The sequence below is a fragment of the Paracoccidioides brasiliensis genome, assembly GCF_000150735.1.
Source record: "Paracoccidioides brasiliensis Pb18 unplaced genomic scaffold supercont2.12, whole genome shotgun sequence".
NCBI lineage: Eukaryota > Fungi > Ascomycota > Eurotiomycetes > Onygenales > Ajellomycetaceae > Paracoccidioides > Paracoccidioides brasiliensis.
Genome location: NW_011371369.1, coordinates 37,004 through 50,140, shown reverse-complemented (window position 1 = coordinate 50,140; position 13,137 = coordinate 37,004). Strand labels below are relative to the sequence as shown.

The 13,137-nt window shown below is 45.3% G+C and overlaps 3 protein-coding genes and 1 non-coding gene across 4 annotated transcripts; 2 read left to right on the top strand and 2 right to left on the bottom strand.

Moving 5' to 3' along the window:
• Positions 1–874: 874 nt before the first annotated feature.
• Positions 875–1,456, top strand: PADG_07588 (uncharacterized protein; the record flags this gene model as incomplete). Its single annotated transcript, XM_010764664.1, has 1 exon — positions 875–1,456. One exon carries the CDS (start codon positions 875–877, stop codon positions 1,454–1,456), a length of 582 nt encoding a protein of 193 aa, XP_010762966.1.
• Positions 1,457–1,876: 420 nt separating this feature from the next.
• PADG_12321 lies at positions 1,877–1,964 on the top strand. Its single transcript has one exon. It is a non-coding gene; the product is annotated as a tRNA-Arg (tRNA).
• A 284-nt stretch (positions 1,965–2,248) lies between these two features.
• On the bottom strand, positions 2,249–4,069 carry PADG_07587 (uncharacterized protein; the record flags this gene model as incomplete). The annotated part of the gene is made up of 4 exons (XM_010764663.1): positions 2,249–2,560; positions 2,650–3,428; positions 3,508–3,724; positions 3,848–4,069. 4 exons carry the CDS (start codon positions 4,067–4,069, stop codon positions 2,249–2,251), a joined length of 1,530 nt encoding a protein of 509 aa, XP_010762965.1.
• Positions 4,070–5,747: 1,678 nt separating this feature from the next.
• On the bottom strand, positions 5,748–10,925 carry PADG_07586 (uncharacterized protein; the record flags this gene model as incomplete). Its single annotated transcript, XM_010764763.1, has 3 exons — positions 5,748–6,637; positions 6,699–6,977; positions 7,034–10,925. The coding sequence occupies 3 exons, from the start codon at positions 10,923–10,925 to the stop codon at positions 5,748–5,750; spliced, it is 5,061 nt and encodes a 1,686-aa protein (XP_010763065.1).
• Positions 10,926–13,137: the final 2,212 nt, after the last annotated feature.

Below are 13,137 nucleotides of genomic sequence, written 5' to 3'. Positions count from 1 at the left end.
ACATATGGGTCTCATCATGGCAGAACCTTTAGAATAATCTCGTATAGTTCTGCAAAGAAGTTTTAGCACACTCAAATATTGGGGGAACCCAGATAATATATCCTCAAAACCATCCGCACCCATGCGGCTTCACTTAATTCTTTTGATTGATACCTGTGCTACGGAGCTCAGCGAGCGGCTGAGACGCATGATCAGTGCCAGTCGGCACAGCTAGTTAACTGCTCAGAAGCAGAGGCAGCGACAGAAAGTAACCATCACCACCCTTCTCACCCTTCACCGCTTCTGTCGCAGTTGCATCAGCCTCACCATCCCCAGCAGCTTATGAGGAGGCAGGCCGCACCGGGGGGTGCGCTTTTGAAGTCGTAGCGCTTATTGTCAAAGGGCATGCCGCGGCACAGGTCGGCGATGCTGGTGATGGTCTGTTGCCAATATTCCTTATGACCCTCTGGAAATTTTTTGGACCCGCTAACTCGAGGGATTCCACTTCCGACCGCCGCTTGTCTATCGTTTGCTCTCGTATACCCTAACACCTTTTCGAACCAGCCAGCAATGCTGCTTTCTCAGGAGGGAGGCAAGCACCTGTGACATCAAGACGGAACCATGGTTTTCTGCAGATCCGTAGTATTCTTGGCCCACTCTAGCCTGGGTGGAGCCGTTACGGTGCAATAGGTTAGTAGATCACGTGATTAACCATTGGGAGAGTTCAACGACAACTTCAAGCTCAACATCAATTTCACGAAGATGGAGTTTGACGAAACCCTGGATATATCAGAAGCATACTATATATTTCGTGTCAATTAATGTGTCAAGCTACGGGTCTTGAAGGTGGTATTTACCTTCATTTTCCGGCATTCCCTAACCTGTGTTGTTTTTCATGACTCTGTTCCGCTGCAGTTTCACAATAACGGGGGTTTCCTGGGTATGCCCGCGATCGTATTCGAGATTTGGACCGAATCTCGCTGCGAGATCAGAGCATATTGCAGCCTTAAACGGTTCAAAACATGTGATTATGACACTGTGCCCAGTATTCTATGGCTTTATGCTAGCTATTGACATTGCCAACTGTACCCCACATCTGGATGCGTTTCGACATGATGCAGGTCTTCCATCATCCATTCTTATTGAACACCTGCCAAAGCCTTTGGTAATGAACTGTGTTACTTATTCAAAAGAGCGTATGCAGAGAGCTGTCATCGGCATTCAGCAAGTTCACTCAGCTTTCATTGAGCATAATGATCCCTACCCGAAGAACATTCTCATTGTTCCTGGCCATCTTGAGAGAGTTGTCTGGGTTGATCTTGATGTTGCAATTGCTTATCCCAATGACATTTACATTGGAAAGAACGGACGCAGCCGGATTGAGTTTGAAACTGAAGTTGTTAAAAGCTTTGGACAGCTTCTTGTTCGTCTCCACAGGGACGCATTTGCTTGCTTTCCCTGGCCTGATAGAGGCTGACAATATTTATAGGAAGAAGATCAGGAAGAGGGTCCGCCACCCAAACACAAAATACTACTAGGAATGACTCCTTCATCTGTGCACAGACATACACCAAAGGACAAAATTATGGAAGCCGCCAGTCATTGTCTGCTGTGCCTTATAGAACGCAGGCACTTGGACCTTCCTGGATGCAGGCACTCGGGCCTTATAAGATAAAGAGAATAAATTCGTAATGTAATGAGTGTGATACTGAATACAGCTCTAGCACTTCCTTACAGAATGGAAAGTAGAATGAAAGAGGCCGAAACGAAGAGTTTTGCACTAGTCAGAGGGTAGTCCGGGCGTAGACTGTTTTGGTTAGGTAAAGGTTTAGGCACCACTATCAAAGTTTTAACACCTATATAGATATACTCCGATCTTCGGTTACAAGGTCTCGCTGGCCGGCTGGCGTAATGGCTAACGCATCCGTTTCCGGTTAGCATATCCTGTCTGCGGAAGATTGCAGGTTCGAGTCCTGCGTCGGTCGACATGTAACTCAATTTTTCTTGAATTCCATTTACATTCCTTGTTTTAAACTATTTCGCCCAGATTCCACCCTCGTGATTTTATTGCACGTTTCGAATAGTGGAGATGATAATCAACCTTCGGTAGTAGAATGGGCATCTAGTCTTCGCTTCCATCAACATTATATCAAAAAATTGTTACTGGGAACACCCACACACCCACACACCCATGACCGACGGGTATAACTAGTTAGTTAGTTAATAGCTATGATGACAATGCAAAACTAAAAAAAAATAGAACTTCCTGTTATCGCTTGAAATAACTCCTTTCCGCCGTCCGAAACACCATAAAAGAGACAAGTGCAAACCCAAATGCCAGTTCAAATCCAATATCGCCCCCAGACCTGCTTATCTTTTTGGCAATGGGCCCAACGAGCCATCTTTGCGACATCCCAACAACAACACCCCCAACACCACAGCAGAAAGCTCCAAACGCGGCAAAGGATGGAGGCAGCTTCGAAGGCGTGTCGTAATCTTCTACGTTGTAGCCGCTCGTTCCCCTTCTGAACACAATGTGTTCTCCCAGAGAGATGGCTTCATAGATGGCCAGCCAGTACCCCTGTCGAAGTTGGAAATTCAGAAGTAAGTATGGGAATCGTTTTCAATATCATATGAAGAGAAAAAACCAGGGGTCGAGATGAATCATACAGTGATCAACATAAAACCCTCCAATACAGATTCGAAATGAAGGAAGCCTGGAATTGCAACTCCAACATATATCAAACTTCCAATAAATGACCAGACATAACGAGGCACACGCTGGGTCTGTGAATGGAGAATTTGGAGACTGAACCCAAACGAATAGATATTCGGGGAATTGTTGCCAACAATACTCAGAGCCAGGATGATCAAGCAGAATCTACCAAATCCTCCTAGGCTAGGGAACAAAACATGTGCAAGCAAGCCTCCAACGTGGTTATCGCGGTAGGCTGCCGCATACTCCGGATTATTCACGGTAGCGGTGACAATGGCCAAACCCAGAGCTTCTGTGAAAACGAGGGAAGGGACCAGACCGAAGAATACGACAAGGAAGATCTTCTTCCGGCTAACGGTTGCCGGCTGATACACGCAGTAGTCAGCGGCCAGACAGGTCCAGCCAGTTATGAAGCCGAAGACGGCAGAGCCAAACGATAGGACTGGTGCTATTTCAGGAATGCCTGTTTTGAGCAGAAGATTCTCGAAATCTCCCGAATGCGCAAAGATTCCCATGATAATCACAAATACTATGAATACCGGGATCCAGCAGTATAGCTCATATGTGTGGACGGCCCTGTAGCCGAAGAGGGTTACGACAAATGTGGCAGCGCCGATCATGGTAATTGCCGCCCAGCTGGGGACGTTGTTGTCAACCGCTAGGATGAGTTGCGCTCCCACAATGACATTAACAGACGACCAACCCAGACATCCCAGGGCGTTGAGAAAGGCAGCTGATAGCTCCTGTTAGTGTTTCTTCTCTATCCCCCGGAAGCAAGAGTAAATCGACGAATATGAGAAATAGAAGCAGACCCAATTTCACTCCATAATATCCAAAATAGAATCGCGAAAGAACCAATTGTCTCATCCCGAACTTGGGCCCAAGTGTCGAAAAGAAACACACCGGCAAACCTCCAAGGATGTTGAAAAGGAGGATAACGAGAAAGCCGTCAACAAACCCCAATGCGAAAGCCGGCACCGCGAGGACCCCAATTGCAAATGAGCTAACGACCAGGTTGCACGAAAACCACTATGTGCAGAGAAGGGCAGCAATTCCCATGGTTGTTAATTTGAAAACATGATCCATTGCGCTATGATCAAAAGATATCACTCATGAACGGCCTATTCGAGGTCAATTGGAAATTGTGCCTACCAGTGTACCCAATTTCAACGTCGTGGTGTCCGTCCTTTCATGCTCGAGCACAGGCTCGATTCCCCTCTGCTCAACTCCATATCTTTCAGTAAAACTTTGCAGTTTCGTAAGGAACCCCTGGTCAACATCGATGCCCTCTGCCGGCGCTTGTTTCGTGTTATCTCTCAGACTTGGGTCCTTCGCGGCTGAACCGGTCTCAATATCTGCGAGATCAACCCCCATTGTGGACGGATGATATTTTGCGGTTTTTCCTTGCACCACTGGACCAATTGTGCACATCATCTGAAATTTGAAGGCATCGTAATAGGAAGAGGGGGAAGCTGAGGAATTGAGAGCGAACAAGTTTGAAATAGATGCCTGCACTCTTGCATATATAGTAACCAACACATATATTGAATGCTCACATTAAAATTTTATACAATAGATAAGAAGGTCACCGTGTGCGCAATAATATACGCGTATTACCATTGCTCTCATCATTATTCCTCTCGCGCTCTCACAAACGTTTGTTTTTGCTTTGTGAAACCATGCCGATCCCTCACACAGCTGTCTCAAAAGCAAGCTGAAAAAAGCTGAAATTGGAAATGTAGCCCGAGACACGCTGGCAAAAGGCACCAGTCTCGCCCAGGCGGTTATCAGCTATTACACAAAATGGTAGAGGCAACATTGCCAGCGGCACTACCTATAATGACCAGTGATAAGGGGTGTAGATGTAATGCTGCGTACGGAGCACTCCGAAGTCTGACAACGGCCAGTGACTACTTTGTAGCATTGGGCTGAACTTCAGCCCGCTGAGTCTATGGGATGGAATGTAAGAAAGGAGAAGAGAGTCCGATTGAAGTCAACCTTTAAGACAGGAGAAGGCAGTTCGAATACCATTGGGATCCCAAGAAAAAAGATTGAAAGGATTGAGGGGCAAGTCCGCAGTATTGCTGAATGCTCGTAGAAAACTCCACAGTCATTCTCACTTCAGGAACGGGGGCATCCAGCTGGCCGTCTGTTGATAAAACACAACCTGACATTGAATTTGGCACGAAACAACAGGTCATCTCAACCTTCACGGTAAGCTACGTAGGAAATTCATTTGCCAACATCACATAAAACTAAAGACTCAATTACTCTCTCAACTTCAACATGTTTTCTCTCATTAGTAACCCCCGAGAACCATAACTAACTACTAGATACATTTAGAAGCAGAGAATAATAAGGGAAACGGACCGAACGTAAAAATAAATTCATCAGGGAAACTGGCAATCCCGCCCCAATCGCCTGAAAAAGAAGAAAAGGGGAGGAATGAAACAAGCAGACCGGCTAGCTGAGGCGGTGTATGATCAATAAAATGCTTCAAGATACCAAACGAGCAACAGGGTGCCCCGAGGATGAATAACGAGCGACAGGGAACAAGGGGGGAACACAGCGGAAATATAGTCACAAAAGAGAATTAATTATAGACGCCGATGGCTCGAAATTTCGAACTCTGGATTAGCCCACTTCCTCCGGCCAGTTTCACGACTTCCTAAAGATCGGGATTCGGAGGTAGCAGAGAAGAGGATATAAATATGCAGGACATGACCGAATCAAGGGTCAAATATTTAGAGTGGAAAAAGAATCGACTGCAGAGTTTTAAAAAAACTAAAAATTGAAAATACAAAGAAGGGAGGGGGAAAACTACGAGGAAAAAAGATAAAACATAGAACAAGATAAAAAGGAGCTTCAATAACACCTTCAAACCAACCATCGTTATCATATCATTTCACTGCTTTGTAAAACATCGTCCATGGTATCTCAATATAATATAAACGGAAAGAGAAACGAAAGAGAAACGAAAGAGAAAGGAAAGAGAAAGGAAAGAGAAAACGGGAGAAACGAATACAAAGAAAAGAATACACATTAAACTATTTTAATCGTTATAGAATTTCCTCATAATCAGATGCAAGAACAGGTTGACATTCACTCGCAATTGTCCCTCAAAAAAGTCCATGAACTGCGTATTGTTGAACTGCGCCTGGAGCAGGTCATCAAGCGGAATTTGTGCGTTTGCTCCGGAAATCATCATGTTGCCGCTACTCCCATCAATTGTGAAAACGCCAACTTCATTGCTGGAAATCGTGAGATCGACCCGATCCCACTGTCGCTCGTTGTATCCCTTCCAATATAAAAGGACGCCCTTTTCAGAAAGATTTCGGGCTGAATATTTAAACGAGCCGAACTTGAAGGCACGGCCGGACCGCTGCAGCTCACGTTCATGATCCCACTGCTTGGTAAATGGCATCAGGAAGCGTTTCTTCCCTTTCTTGTTCTGAAGTGTTATCATGGCTTGTTCGATGTAGTCATTGTAAGTCTTCAACTGCTGCTCCAAGTATACCGCTTGGTCGTTGAGTCGCTCAAGCGTCAGGCGGACACTTTCCAATTCTCGTTGACGCTCGACTCTCCGGCGATGCTTTGTCCGAATATCGACCGCGATAGCGTTGAGAAGGTCCTGATAGTGATTCTCCCGAGTTATACGCCCTGCTTTCTCTAAGAGAAGAATGTTCTCCAATGCTGTACTCTTTAGATCGGGATAACTCATAGATCCTATGTCGATCAGGGCGTTCGCGTCTGAGTACGCCCCACGTTTACGACTACTAGATGACAACTCATCCCGGACAATCGCATTCCAGTGCTCCATGTCTTCTTCGGTAGGCGGTTTAACCATGATTTCCATTAGATTGGCCGCGGATTGGACTCGTATGATATAAAGAATACATCGTTTTGTTTCCATAAATAGTGACTTGATTTCAGCATCGGGGTCTAGATCACATACTGTAAGTCAACGGCCCCAAAGTCGTAGATACGCAAAGCCAAAACCTACCTTCAACATTATGTAGTTTGGGCGTTAATGTCAAACAAATTTCTGACGAGCTCACACTCATGAGTTCGTTTTCATTGCTCTTGACACTTCCCAGATCACGGATTGCCTCTCTAATCTTATCATCCGGGTCGGTACAAATGCTGGAGATCTCCGCGGCGAGAAGTTTATGAATCGAGAAAATGTCCGACATTTTGATATAGAGAGTTGGTTTCGTTTTGGCGTAGAGGTCGTTGAAAGAGTCGAGATCAAAGTGCGACTCCGCATCTTCAACAGTAACCACTATCATCGATGTTAGAATAATTTTAGAGTGGGGGGAGCATCGCAAAGGTACTCACAATTTCCCCATATCGCTCCCAATCGCTGAATTGCATCTCCAATCCAACTATTGAGTGGCTGAAGATACACGTTTTCGTTACCAAAGAGACGACCCGAGGCTACCTGCGCTATTACCTTGGCGATTTCTCCTAGATTCCGCTTCTGTTCTTGAGTTAGGCCCCGGTCTATAATACCATATTTTTCGGGCTCCATCAGCGCTGGATAAAGATAATTTCTCCAAATCCATTGTCCCGCAATCTGTAGGACATATCCATGATCCTCGTTCCCAAACTTAGACAATAGATGTTCGTAAATTTGCTGGGCAATAAATCTCACCCCAAAGGGCATTCGAGGCAGGAATTCCTCGATAGCGCTGAAAAATTGGTCCGCAATATCACGGAGATCCTGCAAATGTCGAATAAAAGTCTCTCTTGTTTCAGGATCCCGAATTGCCTCTTCTCTGGGTACGTCTATTCGACGTTGGCTCTTTCGGCCAGTGCGGAGCTCCTCATTGCTAATGGCAGAGCGGTAGATCTGCATCGGGTCACTCTCCAGGTCAAGGTCGGTATTCTCGATAATATGCTCCCTGACCAGCTGCCCCAGAATATCTCGCATGAACTTCCGATCCTTGGGCGACTTTGTATAAGCAGCGAACAGTTTGTTCCAGAAAGCGTTACACCGTATATAATCTTGGATGGAAGGAGAGTGATCTATTTCTTCATGTGCAGATTTGACAAGGAGTTTTACTAGGTAGTATTCCTCACGCCTCTTCTGGGAGTAGCCGAATAAACCCATAACCAGATGCTTGATTCGCTCGCATTCCTTTTCGGGAGTTGCCTGTTCCCGTATTCGCCTGAAAAGTCTGGCAAGGTATTGCGGCTGCGTCTGAAGAACGAAAAAAATATCTTGGTACTGCTCTAATTTCCGTCGAGATGTTTTATTCAGTGCCTTGAGGTCAAACGGATCCTTGGAAGATAGGTCTCTGTTTGGTAGAAGTGCACCAACATGACCCCCAAAATGCTTCTGATGCTTCACTACCTCGTCGAGAGTGATCTTGCTTTTTACAAGAAGAGCGATTTTGATATCTAGTTGCGTAATATATTGGTCCGCCAATTCATTCTGCCGCACATGCTGCACCACCATTTTCCGCAGGCGTTCAAATTCAATTTCTTCATCGAAATCAAAATCGCTGTCGTTGAGGAGATGTACGAAACCCTTAATAGTTCCAACCGGGGGATTTTCCCCGCTAGTCAGGCTCTTGTAAGCCTCTCCTTGAATCTTTGCTCGGACAAAACTTTGGACCTTAATAACTTTTTGCATATTTTCACGGTAGTACTTTTGCCTCTCAGCAAAGCGCTGCCGCACAAGGAGTCCTCTAATAGCAGATTGGAAGTCGATTATTACCACTTCCTCCGCATCCAATTCCTCCAAGACCTGGCCAACGTCGACCCTAACCAGCATCGCACGAGCAAGGGCCTGAAGTCGAGTAATCTTATCACTTGATGTTTCGAGCTCGCAGAGCAAAAAACCAATGTCGATTCTCAGTATGGCGGCTCTTGAAAGGGCTTGCAGGTTTGTAATGATGGAGGTTTGCTGCATGAGGGTATTTCGGTCTGCCGTTTGACGTTTCCGTAATACAAATCCTCTGGTAAAGGACTGAAGTGTAAGTATATCGCTTTCATTGTCTCGGAGAGCGCTTATAGTTGCATTGACGGAAGAGCGCAGAGAGGCGGCACGAAGAGCACTTTGAGCTTCAACAATTGAGGGGATTTGGGCGTTCAGCCGAGTTCGAAGTGATTTGACGTCTCCTCTGACGGCTGCTCCTCGAGAAAAGGATTGTAGAGAAATCCATTTAGCACTCATATTTGCTAGAGATAGCTTCTGGGAATCATATATCTTTCTCACAATAAAGCCTCTAACCGCCGATTGTAGTGCCGTTATAACGGGAGCTCTTTCTTCCAGGGTTAGTATAACTTGAGCAACTCTATTTCGCTCTTGCCTGCCTCTGATGGCAGATTCTAGCGCTATTATCATGGGGATTCCATCTTCCAAGGTTAGTATGTCTCGAGCAACACGATTTCGTTCTATCATGCCCCTAATAGCAGCCTGCAGAAATTGGACTTCGACTTCGGCATCTCTAGTTTGCTCGTATTGATCGCAAACCCTGTTTCTCGCTAGGGCTCCTCTGATGGCTGCTTGAATATGTTTAATGCCAGACTCTTCTCTCCGTGCCCTGGTCGTCAGTAGTTGAACATCCGAACGAATCCTATTTGCGCGGATCAGACTTTGCAACATCAGGATGTTTGGCTCGTTCTCTTTCCAGGATTGTTCGCTATCTTGAGCTTTCATCCGAACCAGGAATCCGCGTGCATAAGACTGTAAATTCACAGCGAACCGTCGCATGCTCAGCCGGTAGCCAACTATTTCCCTAGCCCATTCTCCTCTTATTCTTGATTGTAGGTCGACCAATGCACTTTCGTTATCCCACAGCTCCTGCATTAAATTCCCCAGTCTCAAACGTGTAAGAGCCCCTCTTATCTGAGACTGGAGGTCAGATGTAATCGCTTCGTGCATGTGGAGTTCTCTATCGATGCGATCCTCTTCTGACTCGATGGGTTCGGGTTCCGGTTCAGCACCAAAGCTCGCCCCCATACCAGAGAAGCTAGGCATGGGAACTCCTGACATGTCAAGACCTTTTTGCACTTGCTCAAGCTCATGATGTTCAAACTCCAGCTGACCAACCAAATTGCCGATACGGAAATCAACAATTCCCTTTTTATAAAGCAGCCACGATAATGCATGGATACAATGTATGACTTTGGGGATGTTTTTCTTTTCATACAGGTCAATCAATTCAAACCAAAATAAGTCTGGAAGTTCAATTTCTTTAAGAAGTTGGAAAAAGATGGCAATGTTGTCGGAATGGCGGTACTGTAACTTGGGGTGTTTGAATATGCGAAAAGTACGATGTGGATATAAGGCTTGCACCACTTCCGCGAGCGTGACTCCGTCCCGGAGAGCTTCCTCTAGTTGAACAATAGGCGGAATTGACTTGTGAATAACATCCTCAATCCATTCCTTTGCTTCACCAATATGACAAAGGTATTCATAGGCCTGTAGGAATTGCCGTTGTTTATCCATCCAAACACTTTCTGTCCATGCCGATGCTCGAACTTTTTCAGGAGACGTGTCTGACTTTGGGGCTCTAATGGAGTCTTCGCGCTTCAGTCGACGACGGCCATGCAAACCAACAACAGAAGGAACAGCGGACGCCAAGGCGAAGTCTTCACTTTCTGTCTGCGCAAATCTTGAAAGTGTCCGCAGATGCCCAGTTGAAGATCTCTGGAACGTTTTTAGATCGGGCGCCGTAAATGCGGCTGTTAACACCGGAGGGTGCGGGGTGGATTGTGTACGGGAATGTTGTTGTCGAATGTATGGCGATAATTCTTGTCCCATTCTATCAACATTTTCCTTGAGTCTCACAGCTTCGCCATCATATCCCCCAAAAATGGCAGGTTTCCCTTGAGACATGTCATCGAGTTGAAGGCTGGTCATTGTCTGACTTCGCTTCCGACTCACGCTGGCTGGAGGTGATGAGCCATTGGGCGCCTGGGGAAGCGGCCGCAACGAGCGACGAAGATTTCCATACGTCTCACTAGCACTTGGTGGAGTGGAAGCTCGTTCAAATCGTTCCCCGATTTTGCTCACCAGCCCTCTGCTAGCATTTGAATCAGACACGAATCCCCCAGATGAGTTCGAAGATAAGGTACTTGTCCGACTGGGTAACAGCGAATTTGAATAGGAGGAATAAATTGATGAATTAGTCGATGCCGTCGAGCCATGACGAAGTGGGCTGGGATGGTGTGTGGGCAGCTCTGGTTGAGACCGTCTAAAGGGGTGGAGGTTTGACATCACGACGGCTGGTTAATGGACATATGCGCACTCGATGAGAAAAGAAATTTCAAACCCTCAACTGCACGCATGCCGGAACACTCATAGGAGAAAGCAAATTGCTCTGTCAAAGGTCGGTTTGGCTGTGTGCCGCAACGATCAACCCAGCAGTGCGTGCTGGTCGACGACACACTCCCGACCACAGTTGGTATGTGGAGCTCTTGAGGGCGAGAAGTTCAGAAAACGTACGGAATGGTATAGAATATAGTGTTACTTTGTCTGCTGGAGGGCCAAAAAAGGCCAGAGAGCTTCCCCTGTCAGCGTGGGTTTGTGATGCATCTCGGTTCAAGAAATCTGCCCTCGGCCAGCTCTGGCTGTTGTTGAGCAGACCAAAACAATATTCCCAAAACGGCAAGGCGGCTTCAATGTATCACGTGAATTTGTAAAACTTAACTGTTGGAGCCTAGGCTTCCTATTATGGACTAGAGCACCGCACAATAGTATATAGTATCCCTGAGATAGGCTACCAATACAACAACCACTTCAGACGTCCAACATTAACTAACTGTTGGTGGTTGGTCTTCCATTGGTGGGAGGACTGGCTAATACGCGTACATCACGTGAGTTGGGCAGCTACTGGCCCAACACTAACTAGTTAACTAACTTACTTAGTTACTCTGTGCTTTTCAAAGTTCTTACATCATCAGAAGAGAGAACATGTAGTTAACTAAAGCATATATTGATTGATTAAGAGTCTTAGAAGGTTGACAGACAGAGTGCAGACACAGCTCAAATTACTCAAAAGAATTCAAAAAGACAATTGAACTGAGAATGAGTGAAGTTATTCAGAAAAGTAAAATGATAACAAAATGAAAGAATTGAAGCTGAATAATAATTATTATTCTTTTAAGTCTGTAAGAAAAATCTCTTCTTCTAACAGACACTATGATCTATTCTGCATGGTAAAGAATGTTCTGTTGATATTGATGCAAGTAGAGATCAACATCATTCATCAGAAAGATCAGATGAAGTCTTTTATTCAGAAATTCAAAGAGAATCTGTGATATACATAAAATGTCAAGTTACACTGTACCATCTCATCTTTCATGATTATATAAGCTCAGATTGTAATGTAATCGATCACTCAACTGGCCGGATCACTCAACTGGCCACCTTTTCAATTTCAACTCATCATCAACAATCAAAGCTCAATTTCTCAACCACAATGAAAATTCAAGCCTCTAATCAGGAAGGAAAACTTCTTTTGATCATTAGAGCCTATGAAATCAAGCAAATTTCTAGCATTCAAGCTGCTGCTAAGGCCTATGGTGTCTCTCATGCCACCCTATCCAATTGACTACATGAAGGCATTCCACGCGTGAAATCCCAGTCTCAACACCAGAAATTGACACCTACAGAAGAAGAAGCTCTAGTTCAATGGATAATCTCCATGGATGAGAGAGGCCTACCCCCCCAAATTGCAAGTGTACGATATATGGCCATTGAGCTACTCAGGGCCCATGGATCTAGCATATCCTCTAGCATTGGAGAATGCTGGGTGTGGAGATTTATTAAACATCATTCTGAGCTGAAGATCAGACTCACATGCAGATATGATCACCAGCAAGCTCTATGTGAAGATCCAGAGATTATAAAGAGGTGGTTTAGAATGGTGGATAATGCCATGAAGAAGTATGAAATTCTACCTGAGGATACATATAATTTTGATGAAGTTGGCTTTCTTATGGGGGTTATTTCAACAACCTTAGTGGTCACTAGGTCAGAAAGAGCTGAAAAGGCATCTTTTATACAGCCAGGAAATAGGGAATGAGTGACTGTGATTGAGTCAGTCAATACAAGAGGACAGAGCCTGCCTCCAATGATTATTCTCAAGGACAAGCTACACCAGGCTTCATGGTATACAAACCTGCCAGCAGATTGGGTAATTGGAGTTAGTGAGAATGGCTGGACCACTGATCAGCTTGGTCTAATATGGCTGAAAGAGGTGTTTAACAAGCATACTCAGGCTTATACAGTTGGAAGATATAGACTCTTGATTCTGGATGGGCATGGGAGCCATGCCACTGCTGAATTTGACCAATTCTGCAGAGAAATGCTATTATAGCTCTCTATATACCATCTCATTCTTCCCATCTGCTGCAGTCACTAGATGTGAGCTGCTTTGCCCCTCTGAAGAAGGCATATTGCAAGCAGATTGAATCTGGCATGAGGC